The sequence below is a fragment of the Camelus bactrianus genome, chromosome 14, assembly GCF_048773025.1.
Source record: "Camelus bactrianus isolate YW-2024 breed Bactrian camel chromosome 14, ASM4877302v1, whole genome shotgun sequence".
In the NCBI taxonomy this organism is placed as follows: Eukaryota; Metazoa; Chordata; class Mammalia; order Artiodactyla; family Camelidae; genus Camelus; species Camelus bactrianus.
In genome coordinates, this window is record NC_133552.1 from 42,147,514 (window position 1) to 42,159,951 (window position 12,438).

The 12,438-nt window shown below is 37.3% G+C and overlaps 1 protein-coding gene across 6 annotated transcripts in view; it reads left to right on the forward strand.

Moving 5' to 3' along the window:
• Positions 1-10: 10 nt before the first annotated feature.
• Positions 11-12,438, forward strand: part of PIBF1 (progesterone immunomodulatory binding factor 1) — a 172,621-nt gene continuing 160,193 nt past the window's right edge. For 3 of the 6 annotated variants that reach the window (XR_012511732.1, XM_010973552.3, XM_010973553.3), the window contains exons 1-5: positions 11-262; positions 1,361-1,661; positions 6,940-7,040; positions 9,547-9,745; positions 12,126-12,245. Coding sequence is in view for 5 of the 6 variants with exons in the window: in XM_010973552.3 (XP_010971854.1) it covers positions 1,410-1,661; positions 6,940-7,040; positions 9,547-9,745; positions 12,126-12,245 (672 nt within the window). In the remaining variant the exon portion in view is untranslated. Of the gene's footprint in view, positions 263-1,360; positions 1,662-3,635; positions 3,779-6,939; positions 7,041-9,546; positions 9,746-12,125; positions 12,317-12,438 lie in introns of those variants that run through there. The other 3 variants (XM_074378311.1, XM_074378312.1, XM_045509114.2) reach the window with 2 other exon arrangements.

The window sequence follows — 12,438 nt, forward strand, 5'->3', positions numbered from 1 at the left end:
AACTCCCAGAGTGCGTTGCTTCCCGCGCCTGGGTGCACCGGGGAGGACGGGGTTCCGGCGTGGACTTATGCAGCTGCAGCTTCCCCTGTCCTCCCGGCGCGGAGGTGGTTGTCTTGGTTACGAGTCCTAACGGTCCCGGGCCTGAGGTTCCTTGCTGAGGGGCTGCAACCTGAGCTGCTGTCTGGGGACACCTTCGGCTCTTCTAAGTGAGGGCGGTGGCGACCGCTTCAGCCTTCTATGTGGAGTGATTGAACCTTTCCAGGTACCTCGCGGTTACCCCTTCCTTCTCCCCGTGGGGCAGGGAATCCTCTGATGCTGCCACATTCGCGTTTTATTTTTCACACCGCACGTGTGGGCAGCCCCATTCCCTGACCTTGTGTAATCCAGGTGATGTTGCCTGTCTTTGAGTTCACCTTTTCTTACCCTCGTCCCTTTAAAAACGAAGGAAGACGATCCAACCAAAGGTCTTGCCGTTTTCCCTCCACACACCTTTGTTTTTGTCTAATCCTTCGGTTTAGAAAAGCTGGTGTCTACAATACCGTAGTAATTTATTATGTCATATAGTATTAATACAGGAGAGTTGCTGAAATTTTTGTGAAGGGATAAGCAGTTTGATTTAGATTGATGAATTGTTCTTTTACTCTCTTGTTTTCATTTTACAATCTACAAGTCTATAAAAGTGCTTTATCTCACTATTTCCCTTTTTAAAACGTCTTCAGTGATGCCTCATTGCCGATAGAATAAATTTGGAACATATTGAAACATCTAAGGCCGTCCACAGTCTTGATTATGTATGAGGAACAGCCCTTATGTGTGTGTGTGTTGGGGGGGGGGGGAATCACCACTCAAATTCACACAGACTTGGTCCAGCCTGACTACCACTATCCCCTTCTGTTGTTTTACACTTTCACCACTTCTGTACGACCTTAATACCTGCATTATTTTCCTTTTTATTATTTCTGTCCAAATCCTTTAAGATTCTAAGTCTTACCTCTGTGTAACCTTCCCCTGACCAACTCAGAAGTAACTTCTCTATCTTGAAAATGTACTGTTTTTATTAGTAGCATTCCTGAGTACTAGTGATTTAGGACTTTATCCTTTATCTCATACACTTCTTTGTTTAAGTAAGAGTCCTCCCCAGAAACTGAGTTTTTTATTCATCAAAGATATGAGTTAATAATAGGATTTAATAAGTTTGATTTAATACGTTTGATTTGAGCAGTAATTTACCAATCTGTCCTGGATTTGAGGTTCTCCAGTTTGCCAACAATTACTTAGGAATCCACAGTACACTTTGATATACTTTATGCATTCCACAGAGAATTTGAGTATGTTTCAATCAATATTCTTTAACCTACAGAAAATCGGAAGTGGAATTGGAGAAGAAAAGTGACCCGTAATAATTAAAAATGTCTCGAAAAGTTGCCAAGGCATCAAAAAAACTGAACGTCTCTAGCTCTCTGGAATCCGAAGATATTAGTTTAGAAACAACAGTTCCGACAGATGATATTTCCTCATCAGAAGAGCGAGACAATAAAATCAAAATCACCAGGCAGCTAATTGAACGGAAAGAACTACTTCATAATATTCAGTTACTGAAAATAGAACTATCACAGAAAAACATGATGATCGACAATTTGAAAGTTGATTATCTTACAAAGGTAAGATCGTGTATAAATGTTGTTCTCTATGTGCTTGATTGTTTTCAAACTGCAGGTAATTAAGAATTAAGTTTATGTAAATGTAATCTGAACTTGAAATGATGCATTTAAAATTTCAAGAAAATAATTACATTTTTTGCGTAGTTTAAAAAAGCTATTTTTAAAAGTAAAGGGGGAGTGAATACTATTTGTGTACCAAATAAAACATCTTGAAAGAAAGAATGACTTAAAGGTGGGGCAAGGATGAATTGCTTTTGAAGGCTCAACTATAAGAATAATCATTGTATTTACGTCATGGAGTTGTTGGGAGGATTAAATTAATCAATGCACTTAAGCTCTTAGATGCCTTATAATACTACTTAAAAATAAGTAACAGAAGTATTTACACTTATGCAGCACTTATATCATTATTTATGTATCCCATGGTGCTTATGTATAGTTTTTCATTGTTGTAGTTTTCTGGTTGGGCTGAAAATGTAGGTTAAGTTAGCCATATTCCTGAGTTTATGACACATAATCATCATTGATCTTTGTAAGATCACTTCTTATATGTTTATTCTTTTTAACTCTGTAGTTCATTTCCCTTTCTCCCTCTCTCTCTTTTTCTTTTAACATTTGTTCCTTTTTAAAAAAGTTTTTATTGAGGTATGTTTTGATTTACAGTACTCCATTAAGTTTCAAGTGCAAGACATAGTGATTCACAATTTTTAAAGGTTATATTCCATTTACAGTTATTATAAACATTTATTCTTGAAAATGGGTATTTTTCTTATTTTTTCCCTTTACATTAATGTGAATTGCATGTTTTGTTGTAGATTTCATTTCTTACGTAGTTTTTCGTCTCAACTCAGTGCTGTTTTTAGAATCATTCATGTTACTGGGTGTCCATCTGGTCCTTTGCTTTCCACTTGTACGTAATTCTGGCATGCATCTACCATTCTGTCCACCCACCCCCATGGTGATGGGTACCCAGGTGGGTTCCACCTTTAGATGTTCTCTTATAGAGCTGTGCCACCATTTCTTTGACATATACTCAGGAGTAGAGTTTCTGGCTCACAGGGTATATGTATACTTCCAAATTGCTTTCCAGAGTAGTCCCCTACTCTACCTTTCTGGGGTTTTTGTCTATGAGCAAAATCCTGCTTAAAAACCCCTTAGGGTCTGTTTGCTGTCAAATATGGGAAGAAATATGGTAGAAGAATTAATCCTCCATAATTCGTCAAATCTAAGGCATCTTGATTATAAGATGGACCATTACATGTATCTGTGCGGTCAAAAACTACCAAGTGAAACTGTTATGTGCTGTGGATTGTAAGATGCATTCCATCTTCAGAGGTGAAAAATGTGAAAACGTGTGAGTCTGGAATTAATGGAGGAACTGTATTTTTAGCCATTCATTCATTGTCCAGAGCTTACTGATTGATTGACCATCAGGGATACAGAGATGAAAATGTCACATTCCAGCATTGCAAACAATAAATTTCCTTCAGCAGCTCCATGAAATGGTTGGGAGTCACTGGAAAGGCAGTTTTCTGCTGAGCTTAAAACTGTTCTTGTTATTAGCATTTAAATGGTACGATTTTAAGTTACTGAGCTTTCTGTCATTGGATGCATTCAACTAGTCCTGAATGGTCAAGTGTCGTGAATATTATTGGTATTTCTTCTGTGGAAAAAGATTGAACCAGCTGTCCAGTGCTTCAGAGATTAAATTCAGCTGTTAGGACCAGAAACTTGGAACACGGTGGCAGCCAGTAACAGAAATATGGAACCTGTAGCATAAGCAAGATAAGGATTTTATTTCTCTGGTATAACAGGAATCTGAAAATAGGTAATTTAGACCTGGTATGGTTACTCCTTGATATCATTAGGAACCCAGGCTCCTTTTAGTCTTCTACGTGTCTGCTTCTTGCTTATGTTTTTCACCTCAAAATCACAGATGACTGATTTGCTGACACTTTTGTGTCAATGCTATAGGTAGAAATAAGGAGAAGGGTGAAGGGAAAATGGGGCCTTTGCCAGTGAGTCTGTCCCAGAAGCTTTCCCAGAAGCTCAAGCCTGTGACCTCAGTTGACTAGGACTACATAGCATCCTGGTCAAGGAGAGCTCAGCTGGGACATGTAAGTTTTTAACTGGAAATATTGTTGTCACTAATGAAAATCAGTTACCTGAGAAAGAGGGGAAGACTTGATGTTGGGAGATAAGTGATGGTTTTTTCAACAGATCACGGTCTTTTTCAGTTAGGAAATAGGTAAATCTACATAATCTAACATCTCTTCCCACCAGTATAGCAGCAATACAATGTTTATATTTATTACAGCTTTTTCCTAATGGTTCAGTTTATCACTGTGAACGTCTTGACCCGTGTTTATTTGATTTCTCCATGTCTGAAAACAAGCATAGTGGTCCCAGGAAACATAAAAGCATTGATTCCCACTTCCTCAGCTGCTTGCTGACTGAGACTTAGAAGGGGAGACACTTAGGCTGAACTTCCTGATACTAGAGGACTGTTAGCTTTGCACTTTTATCCCCACTTGTTGCTGCCTGCATTTCCGTCCTTTCTCCACTTACTTTCTCCTTCCTTTCCTCTTCACTCTTCCTGCCTGTCAGTTTTTGAATGCTCAAATCTCTTTTGTTTCTCTCTCATTAGAGATCTGTAGGTTCTTTACTGCTTAGGAAATGGAAGTGTGACTCTTCTAGCTTGAGTGTCTCTGAGTTGAGGGACTTAATCTAATAGTCAAAATTGTAAAAGTTCTGACCCTGAAAAAAGCAGAAGTTTCTCTCCTTGTGGTAACAGTTTTCTTGATTTGTGAAATAGTAATTATGAGGAATGTGGTTACCGTTTGTTGATTTAAGACCTTTATTGAGACATGTTGCCAGGAATATAGCAATGAATATGACAGTCCTTTTTTTATGGAGATCGCATTCAAGTGAGAAACATAATTTCTGCTTTGGATAGGAAGTTAGCAAACTTTCTCTGTAAAGACCTGGGCCAGACAGTAAATATTTTATGCTTTGCGGGCCACATATAGTCTGGTACATATTCTTTCTTCTTTTTTTTTTTTATCACAACTTTATAAATGTAAAACCTATTCTTAGATTGTGGGCTATACAGGAATGGGACGTGGGCTGGCTTCAGTCCATTACCATTGTATAGTAACCCTTGCTTTAGATTAAGTAGTCAGAGAAGCCATTCACAAATTTTAGGCAATTAGAATTACATGTCCTGATTTTTGTATGTAAAGTGGCACTGAAGTAATAGACTAAGGGCGGCTAAGGTAGAAGCGGAAGATAGTTTCTAGGCTGTTGCCTTATATAAGACTCAAGTTTGTTTAAGCTTCATCTCCAGGAGCCATTTATTGAGAAATAGAAGACTGGGAGAAAACTGATGTGGGAGGTAAAATACAAGTTCTGTTTTGAACACGTTAAACTTTATATGCCCATTAGACTCCTAAGTGAGATTGTCACTTAGACTTTGGAGGAGAGTTCGTGACCAGAGGAGTGAGTGGGTGGGTGTGTGTGTGTGTGATATACATCGGCATGAGTATGTATGAGTTTAGATTGTGTTACCTGGGGAGAGTAGAGGGCCCCAAATCAAGTCCAGTGATAATCAAACATTTAAAATTGGGGAAGAAAATCCAGCAAAGGAAGCTGAGAAACTTAAGAGGATCCAGTGAGTTACAAGGAAAACCAGGAAGAGTATCATGTCAGCCAGAAGGGGATGAAGTGGTCAGCTCTGCCAAATCATGCTGTCAAGTAAGATGAGTCTACAGAAAGAGCCACTGGATTGGGTACTATGGAGGTGATTGATAACTTTAACAAGAACTGTTTTGGGTATAGTGTGGGACAAAAACCATATAAAAGTTTTGCTTTGATGGTGAACAGAGAAAATGGTACTATAACAGAGGAACAGGTGTGATCAAGGGAGTGTGGTTTGTTATTGTTGTGTTGTTTTTTTTTTTTTAATGGGAGACAAAATATGTTTGTTTAACAATAGGAATGGTCCAGTAGAGAAGGAGAATTTGATGAAGCAAGAGGAATTCACATGAATGTCTTAAGGATTGACTGTTAAATTAATCTGCGTATTTTACAGGGTGAACAGGAATTGCCTGGGTTGAAAGGGTGAGAGTAAAGAATTTTTTAAACAGGCTAAGAGTGGAATCAGGTGCATGAAGGCTTAAGCGAGAGAACACAACATATTTGGAGGATGACAAGCACTTATTTTGGCTGGAACAGAGTTTTCTTTTAAGCTAATGACAAGAGATGTGGTTGGCAAGGGCCAGATCAAGAAGGAAAGGTATAGTCTGTCATGTAGTTTGGAATTTATTATGAAGACAGTCAGGATCCTCTGAAGGATTTAAAATGGGGGAAATAAATTTTTTGTTGGTTTGTTTTTTTAAATCACTTCAGGTGTTTTTTTTTTTTTTAATACGAGTGCTGGGGATTGAACCCAGGACCTCGTGCGTGCTAGGCACGGGCTCTATCACTGAGCTATTTCCCTTTTCCTGGAGAAATACACTTTTGATAGCATTTTTAAAAGATAAAATAAAGGAAGATAGGCTTGGAAATTGACAAAATTGAAGGCAGGGAGACCAGTGAGGAAACCATTATAATAATCCAGGTGAGAGATGATAGGGATCTAACTGAAGACTTGTCAGCAGGTATTAAAGAGGATGGTACAGCTTTGACAGCTTTGACAGCTTTTATGCAGTAAATCAACAACAAAAAACAATGATGTCTGTTCGGAACAAGCAATGAGGGAGAACTAGTTATATCAAACATGACTCAGGTTTCTTTGCTTTGTTGACTAGGGAGATGCAAGGAGTATAAGATTGAGGTTAATGACTTGTTCCGCTTTGGAGGACATTTATATATCACCCACGTGGTCATCAGCTGAAGGTGTATAATAGAAATACTTATTTGAGTGTATGTTCTAGGCAGGGTCTGGCCTGGAAATAATTACCTGGGTGAGGCAGCAGCATAAAATGCCAGTTGTCAGGGAGTTTCTCAGTGAGATTGGGGTAAGGGGAAAAAATAATTTTAGTGACAGCCTGACAAAAAACCATTTAAAGGCAGCAGTTTCAAAGCATAGTTTGACAACCATTTGTATGGGCAGACCTTGTAGTATGTAATAGACACAACCATTACACAAAACTTCTATCCATTTTTACCTGTTTCTTTCAACTGCTTTTTTAATATTTAGTATTTTTCAAACAGAAGGGTTTTTTTAATGATAAATTTGAAAATTGACCATATAATTTACCTTTTTCTCTTTATGAAGATTGAAGAATTGGAGGAAAAGCTTAATGATGCACTTCACCAGAAGCAGCTACTAACGTTGAGATTAGACAACCAGTTGACTTTTCAACAAAAGGATGCCAGGTAAAAATTTTAAAAAACAAGCATACCTATTTAGCAGTTACAAGTAACATCATTACCTATTCATGCATGTGATTTTGTTAGCTAAAAGGGAGACATTTTAAATTAAAGATGGTAATAATTTTTACATCCAGACCAACAAAAAACGACCTGTTGCAGTACACAAAATACAAAAAGCCAGAATTCAACATTCATTCAACAAACACTGCTGATGTAAGTGACCATTAATGACAGTGGAAGCTCTCTAAACTCACTACCACTTAACTGGCTGTCTGGATTAACCCTTCTTCATTTGGCCTATAAAACATACAGATACATTTTTATGGCACATTGAATTCTCTTGGGTTAAGGTACCTTCTGTTTGCCTACATATGTTCTCCAGCTCAGCTATGTGTTTATCAAGAGTCTGATGTGTTTACTCTCAAAGATGCATATGCCAACTCTACTTAACATGCTTATATCACTTAATTATAATTGTATTTAAAAATGAGTATCAAAAAGATATGTCATTTCTCTGCAAACTGTAATGAATTATTTGGAAAGATTTAATAATAGTGAGTGACTAAAAAGATTATCAAATTAAGTGTAAGCAAGGGATGTTTAGAGATTAGGGACAAAAATCAAATCTATAAAAAGTATCCTCAAATTTCTTCCCAAGTGTCTTTTTAAGGCCTCCTGCTGTTGTAAAGAAATTGAACTGGAAAACATGAAAAATGATTTATACAAAAACAAAGCATACCTCCATGTTAAAAAAAAACTAAATCATATGTAGAAAGTTTTACAAATAAATGTTTATTTCTATATTTTAATTAGAGGTAAATGTGCAAAGTATGTATCTTTTCCCTTTATAAGTTTTCACTGTTTAACTGATATTTTAAAAAATTATCTGACCAATTATAAGGCACTTTCACATTAGATCAGTGATTCTCAAATTTTAGCCTGCATCAGAACCATGTGGAAGTCTTGTTAAGAAAGAATGTTAGATCCCACCCTCAGATTCTGACTTGAGTTGAGTCCTGAGAATTTGCATTTCTACCAAGTCTCCAGGTGATGCTAACATTGCTACTGGCTCAGGGATAACACTGCAAACCACTGCATTGGATAATAGGGCTTCTACTCTAACTCTTTAGACATTGATCAAATTAAAGTAGAGAGAGCAGTTAGAAGGCATTGCAATAATCCTCTTGATAACTGGTAGTGGTAAAAAATGATTGGATTCTGAATATATTTTGAAGATTAGAGCTGATAGTATGTCTTAATGGATTAGATGTGTGTTTTAAGAGAAAAAGAGGAATGGAGGATTGTACCAACATTTTTGGCCTGAATAAATAAAAGGATAGAGTTGCTGTCAACTAAGATGGTGAAACCACAGTGGAATAGGTTTGTGAGTGAAAAGCAGTTTAATTTGGAACATGTTAAATTACAGTTGTCGTATTAGGAATCCATGTGGAGATATGTGGGAAGACTGGTTTAGAGATTTAAATCTGGGAGTCATTAGGATATAGATGGTATTTAGGTCACAAGACTGGATGAATTCCCCAAGGGAGTGAACACAGACAGAGGAGAAGACTGAGTATGCCAACATTAAGACAAACTAGATAGAAAGACAGAAAATGCCATGAATAAAAAAGGAGGAAAATGAAGAGGGGAAAATATGGTGTTAAAAGTGTGTAAGGGTGGAGAGACCAGACGTCCCAAGTGCTATCATTAGGGATTGCAGAGAGCTGATAATTGATCATCAGCAATCTGGATATTATTGATGACCCTGAGATTTCAGTAGGAGGGTGGGGACCTGATGAGCCTGGGTTTAAGAGGAAAAGCATTGGAAAGCGTGTGTATAGACAACTTTTGAGAAACAAGGGGCAGTGACGTGGAGTCAAAAATTGTGGGGTGTTTTTTTTTTTTTTTTTTTTTGGTTCACTTGTTTTAAGATAGAACAAATAACAGCATGTTTGTATGCTGATGGGAGTGAAGCAGGGAGAAGGGAAAATCAGATGGTGCCTTTCTGCTCAAAATCTTTGGGTAGGCAACAACTGTCTACTACATGTATTCCTCGAGAAAAATGATTATATGTGGATTACTGTTTTTATTACCTCATTCATTGAATGAATACATTATGGTGATTCAGTGTTGCTGCCTTAAAGAGGTATACCTTGATGTACCTGGATAAAGACAAATGGAAATTGACTTTAATGAGTAGGGTCCAAAACAGGTATATAGGATTTAAACCTTAAGCAGAAGAAATGTGTAATTTTATAATTTGATTTTTAAAAGTTATTTTTTTAAGAATATCAGTTTTTTATTTAATGATTTATGTAGCTGCCCATTTAGTAATTAGTATAGCACTGTCATTTCATGTTTAACTAGTTAAGTAAATAAGCATTTAGCTGGAGCCAAAAATACTATTAAGCATCTCATTTCTTAAGTTTATGTTACTATAAAAAAGTAACTGAGAAAATCAAATCTCAAAGATTTTGTTAAGCTTGCTATGCTTTCTCTCCTAATGTAGAAAATATCAAGAGCTAATGAAACAAGAAATGGAAACTATTTTATTGAGACAGAAACAGCTAGAAGAGACGAATCTTCAGCTGAGAGAGAAAGCTGGAGATATTCGTCGAAACCTGCGTGACTTTGAGTTGACAGAAGAGCAATATATGAAACTAAAAGGGTTTCCCGAAGATCAGCTTTCCATTCCTGAATATGTATCTGTAAGTGTCTTGTATCGTATTAAAAAAAAAAAAGCTGCATGTATTTTCAAACTGAAGTTTGTCATTTACATAGTAGCCGTAACTTTTGAGGTACCTAATGGGTAAGTTATTTTATGGCCCCAATCTGAAGATGGTGAATGGTATTCAGATCACCAGATTTTAAAGGGTCTCAACCATCAGTCTCCAAAATCCAGCGGTAAATAGGGCTCTGAAGTTATGGCTGGGTAATCCAGAGAAATGAATTATTTTATCATAAACTGAGGTGGTTTGTAACATTGTCAAAATGAAAAATTGTAGAGAGACCAGATGAGTGGTTGCCAGGGCTTAGGGATAGCAGAGGAGCGGGGGTGGGCGTGATGGAAAGGGGGTGCTGGGGGGAGATCTTTATGGATTTGACTGCTGTGTTGGTTACACAAATCTATACATGGAATTGGTCTATGTCAGTAGGCTCAAATTTTTTTGGTGTCAGTGTCTATTTTACATTCTAAAAATTATTGAGGACCCCAAAGAGCTTCTTTTTATATGGACTATATCTATTCATATTTACCATGTTAGAAATTAAAGCTGAGATATTGTCTAAAAACAGGAATACAGAAGCATACATTTCATTAGCCTTAATGGCATTGATACCATCACACATCAAGTAGCTACTGGCAAAGGCCACTTGTCAGGCATAAGAGAATAAGAGCAAAACAGGCAGAAAATCTTAGTGTTGCTAGGAAAATAGTTTTGATCATATAGATTTTCTAAAAGGGCTTCAGTGTGGCAGGGTGGGGCCTCGGTCCCAAGAGCACACATTCACACATTGAGGACTACGAGTCTGTAATTTATAGATGTCATTTTACCCTAAGAGGCTTGAATTTTTTCATCTGTAAGAGGATTAATAATAATAATAACAGCACCTTTCTGTTGAGGTCATTGTGAAGATTAACTGAGTATGTATGTAAAATGCTTAAACTATGCTTAGAACAGAGGAAACACATAATAAATATTACCTACTATTTTTGCTGGAGTGGTGGTTGCTACTCTTGGTTCTCACTTGGATTGGCTTCCAGAGTAATGATTTCCTATAAAACGGAGTACTGTCTTCTTGTTCAGCTTTTCATTTAAACAGCTCCGATACAATTTTTCTACCCAAAGAACTGTCCAGAACCAATTAAATATCTCAAGTGCTGTCATTGCGGCCTCACCCATAGCAGACAGAAAGTGTCCCATTAGTGGCAGTGATACGTGTTTCTGCTCTCTGGTTTGTTAATGTTCCACGTCATATCTTTTGTTTTCAGACAGTAGTCCTAACTAGTTAATGATATGCAGATTCATTGTGTTAAGTACTGACCTTAGGACTTACCTCTTACCAGATATGGTACCCGTGCAATACAGCAATATGTTAAGGAGTTTTGGATTGTATGTCTATACAATAAATAGTCCCTAATTACCATCTGCTAATTTGCCGATAGCTTAGTTTTATAGGAATTCATCAGATGGAACACTTTAAAGTTAGGGCCAGCAAATTCCCCTGAGAGAATTACGGGTGGGAGGAGAGGTTACTGGAAGGAATAGTGACATGAAAAATACCTCCTGATTCATCATGACTATCCCTTCCATGGCAGTGGTAGTGTGTAGAGTTTCACCAAGAGCCAAGGGAATAGGCTTTTCATATATTTAGGCACCAGAGCTAAAGCAGTGCACAAACCAGACAACCAGACGAAAATTCCTGTCCTCGTGGAGCTTACACTCCAGTGGACCAGCACACAATAAATTTAAAGTGAAATGTGTAGAATTTCTGTCATAAACACTGGGGAAAAGAGCAGGGATGAAGGGTAGGAACTGCCATCGGGGGTAGGGGATGCTAACTTAAATCAAGTTAGGGGAATCAGGGAGGGTTTTACTAATACGGTGATGTTTAATCAGAGACTTAAAGGGAGTGAAAGCATAAGCCAGACATTTATATGTGGAAGAGCTTTCTAACAGAGGAAACAGTAAGAGCAAAACTCTTGAACTCTATGTGTTCCGGAGATAACTAGCTGATAGTGTGAACAGTAGTAGAAGATGAGAGAGGAGAAAATGGAGTATTGATGGAACAGAGGAAAGAGAGACTGTGTCAGGGTGGGGAGTCATAGATAATCCAGGCCTTGAGGGGACTTCATTGAACATTAAGACTTACTAAAGTATTAGTGGTCAGAAACAATTAACTTTGTTTCAGTTTTGTACAACAAAACTTTAGTATACAGGCGTGTAATCTGAAAGTCCCTGGCATTTCTTTCCTTCTTTACCTTAATACTTTCCTGATACTACTGATAATTGAGAGTATTATTAATTAGCAAACTTTAATTGTAATTTGGGTTTCAGGACTATTTATTAATTCGATTTTTTTTTTAAGATTCGGTTCTATGAACTAGTGAATCCATTAAGAAAAGAAATTGCTGAACTCCAAGTGAAAAAGAATGACCTGTCAGAAGAATTAAGTGAGAACAAAGTTCAACTGAAGCAACTGACAGAGGTTTGTGTGATTCTGATCCCTGGTGGGAAGAGGCTCCGAGTTTTTCTATACACATTTCCTCAAGTTGTGTGGTAAGGAATATAAAAGTCAATGATAAAAAAAAAATGAGACTCAGGGATGCTGTCTGCTGTGATTCTTCATAAGTAGTAGGAAGAAGGTTAAATTGGAAATAGCCATCTTAGAGATTGACAGG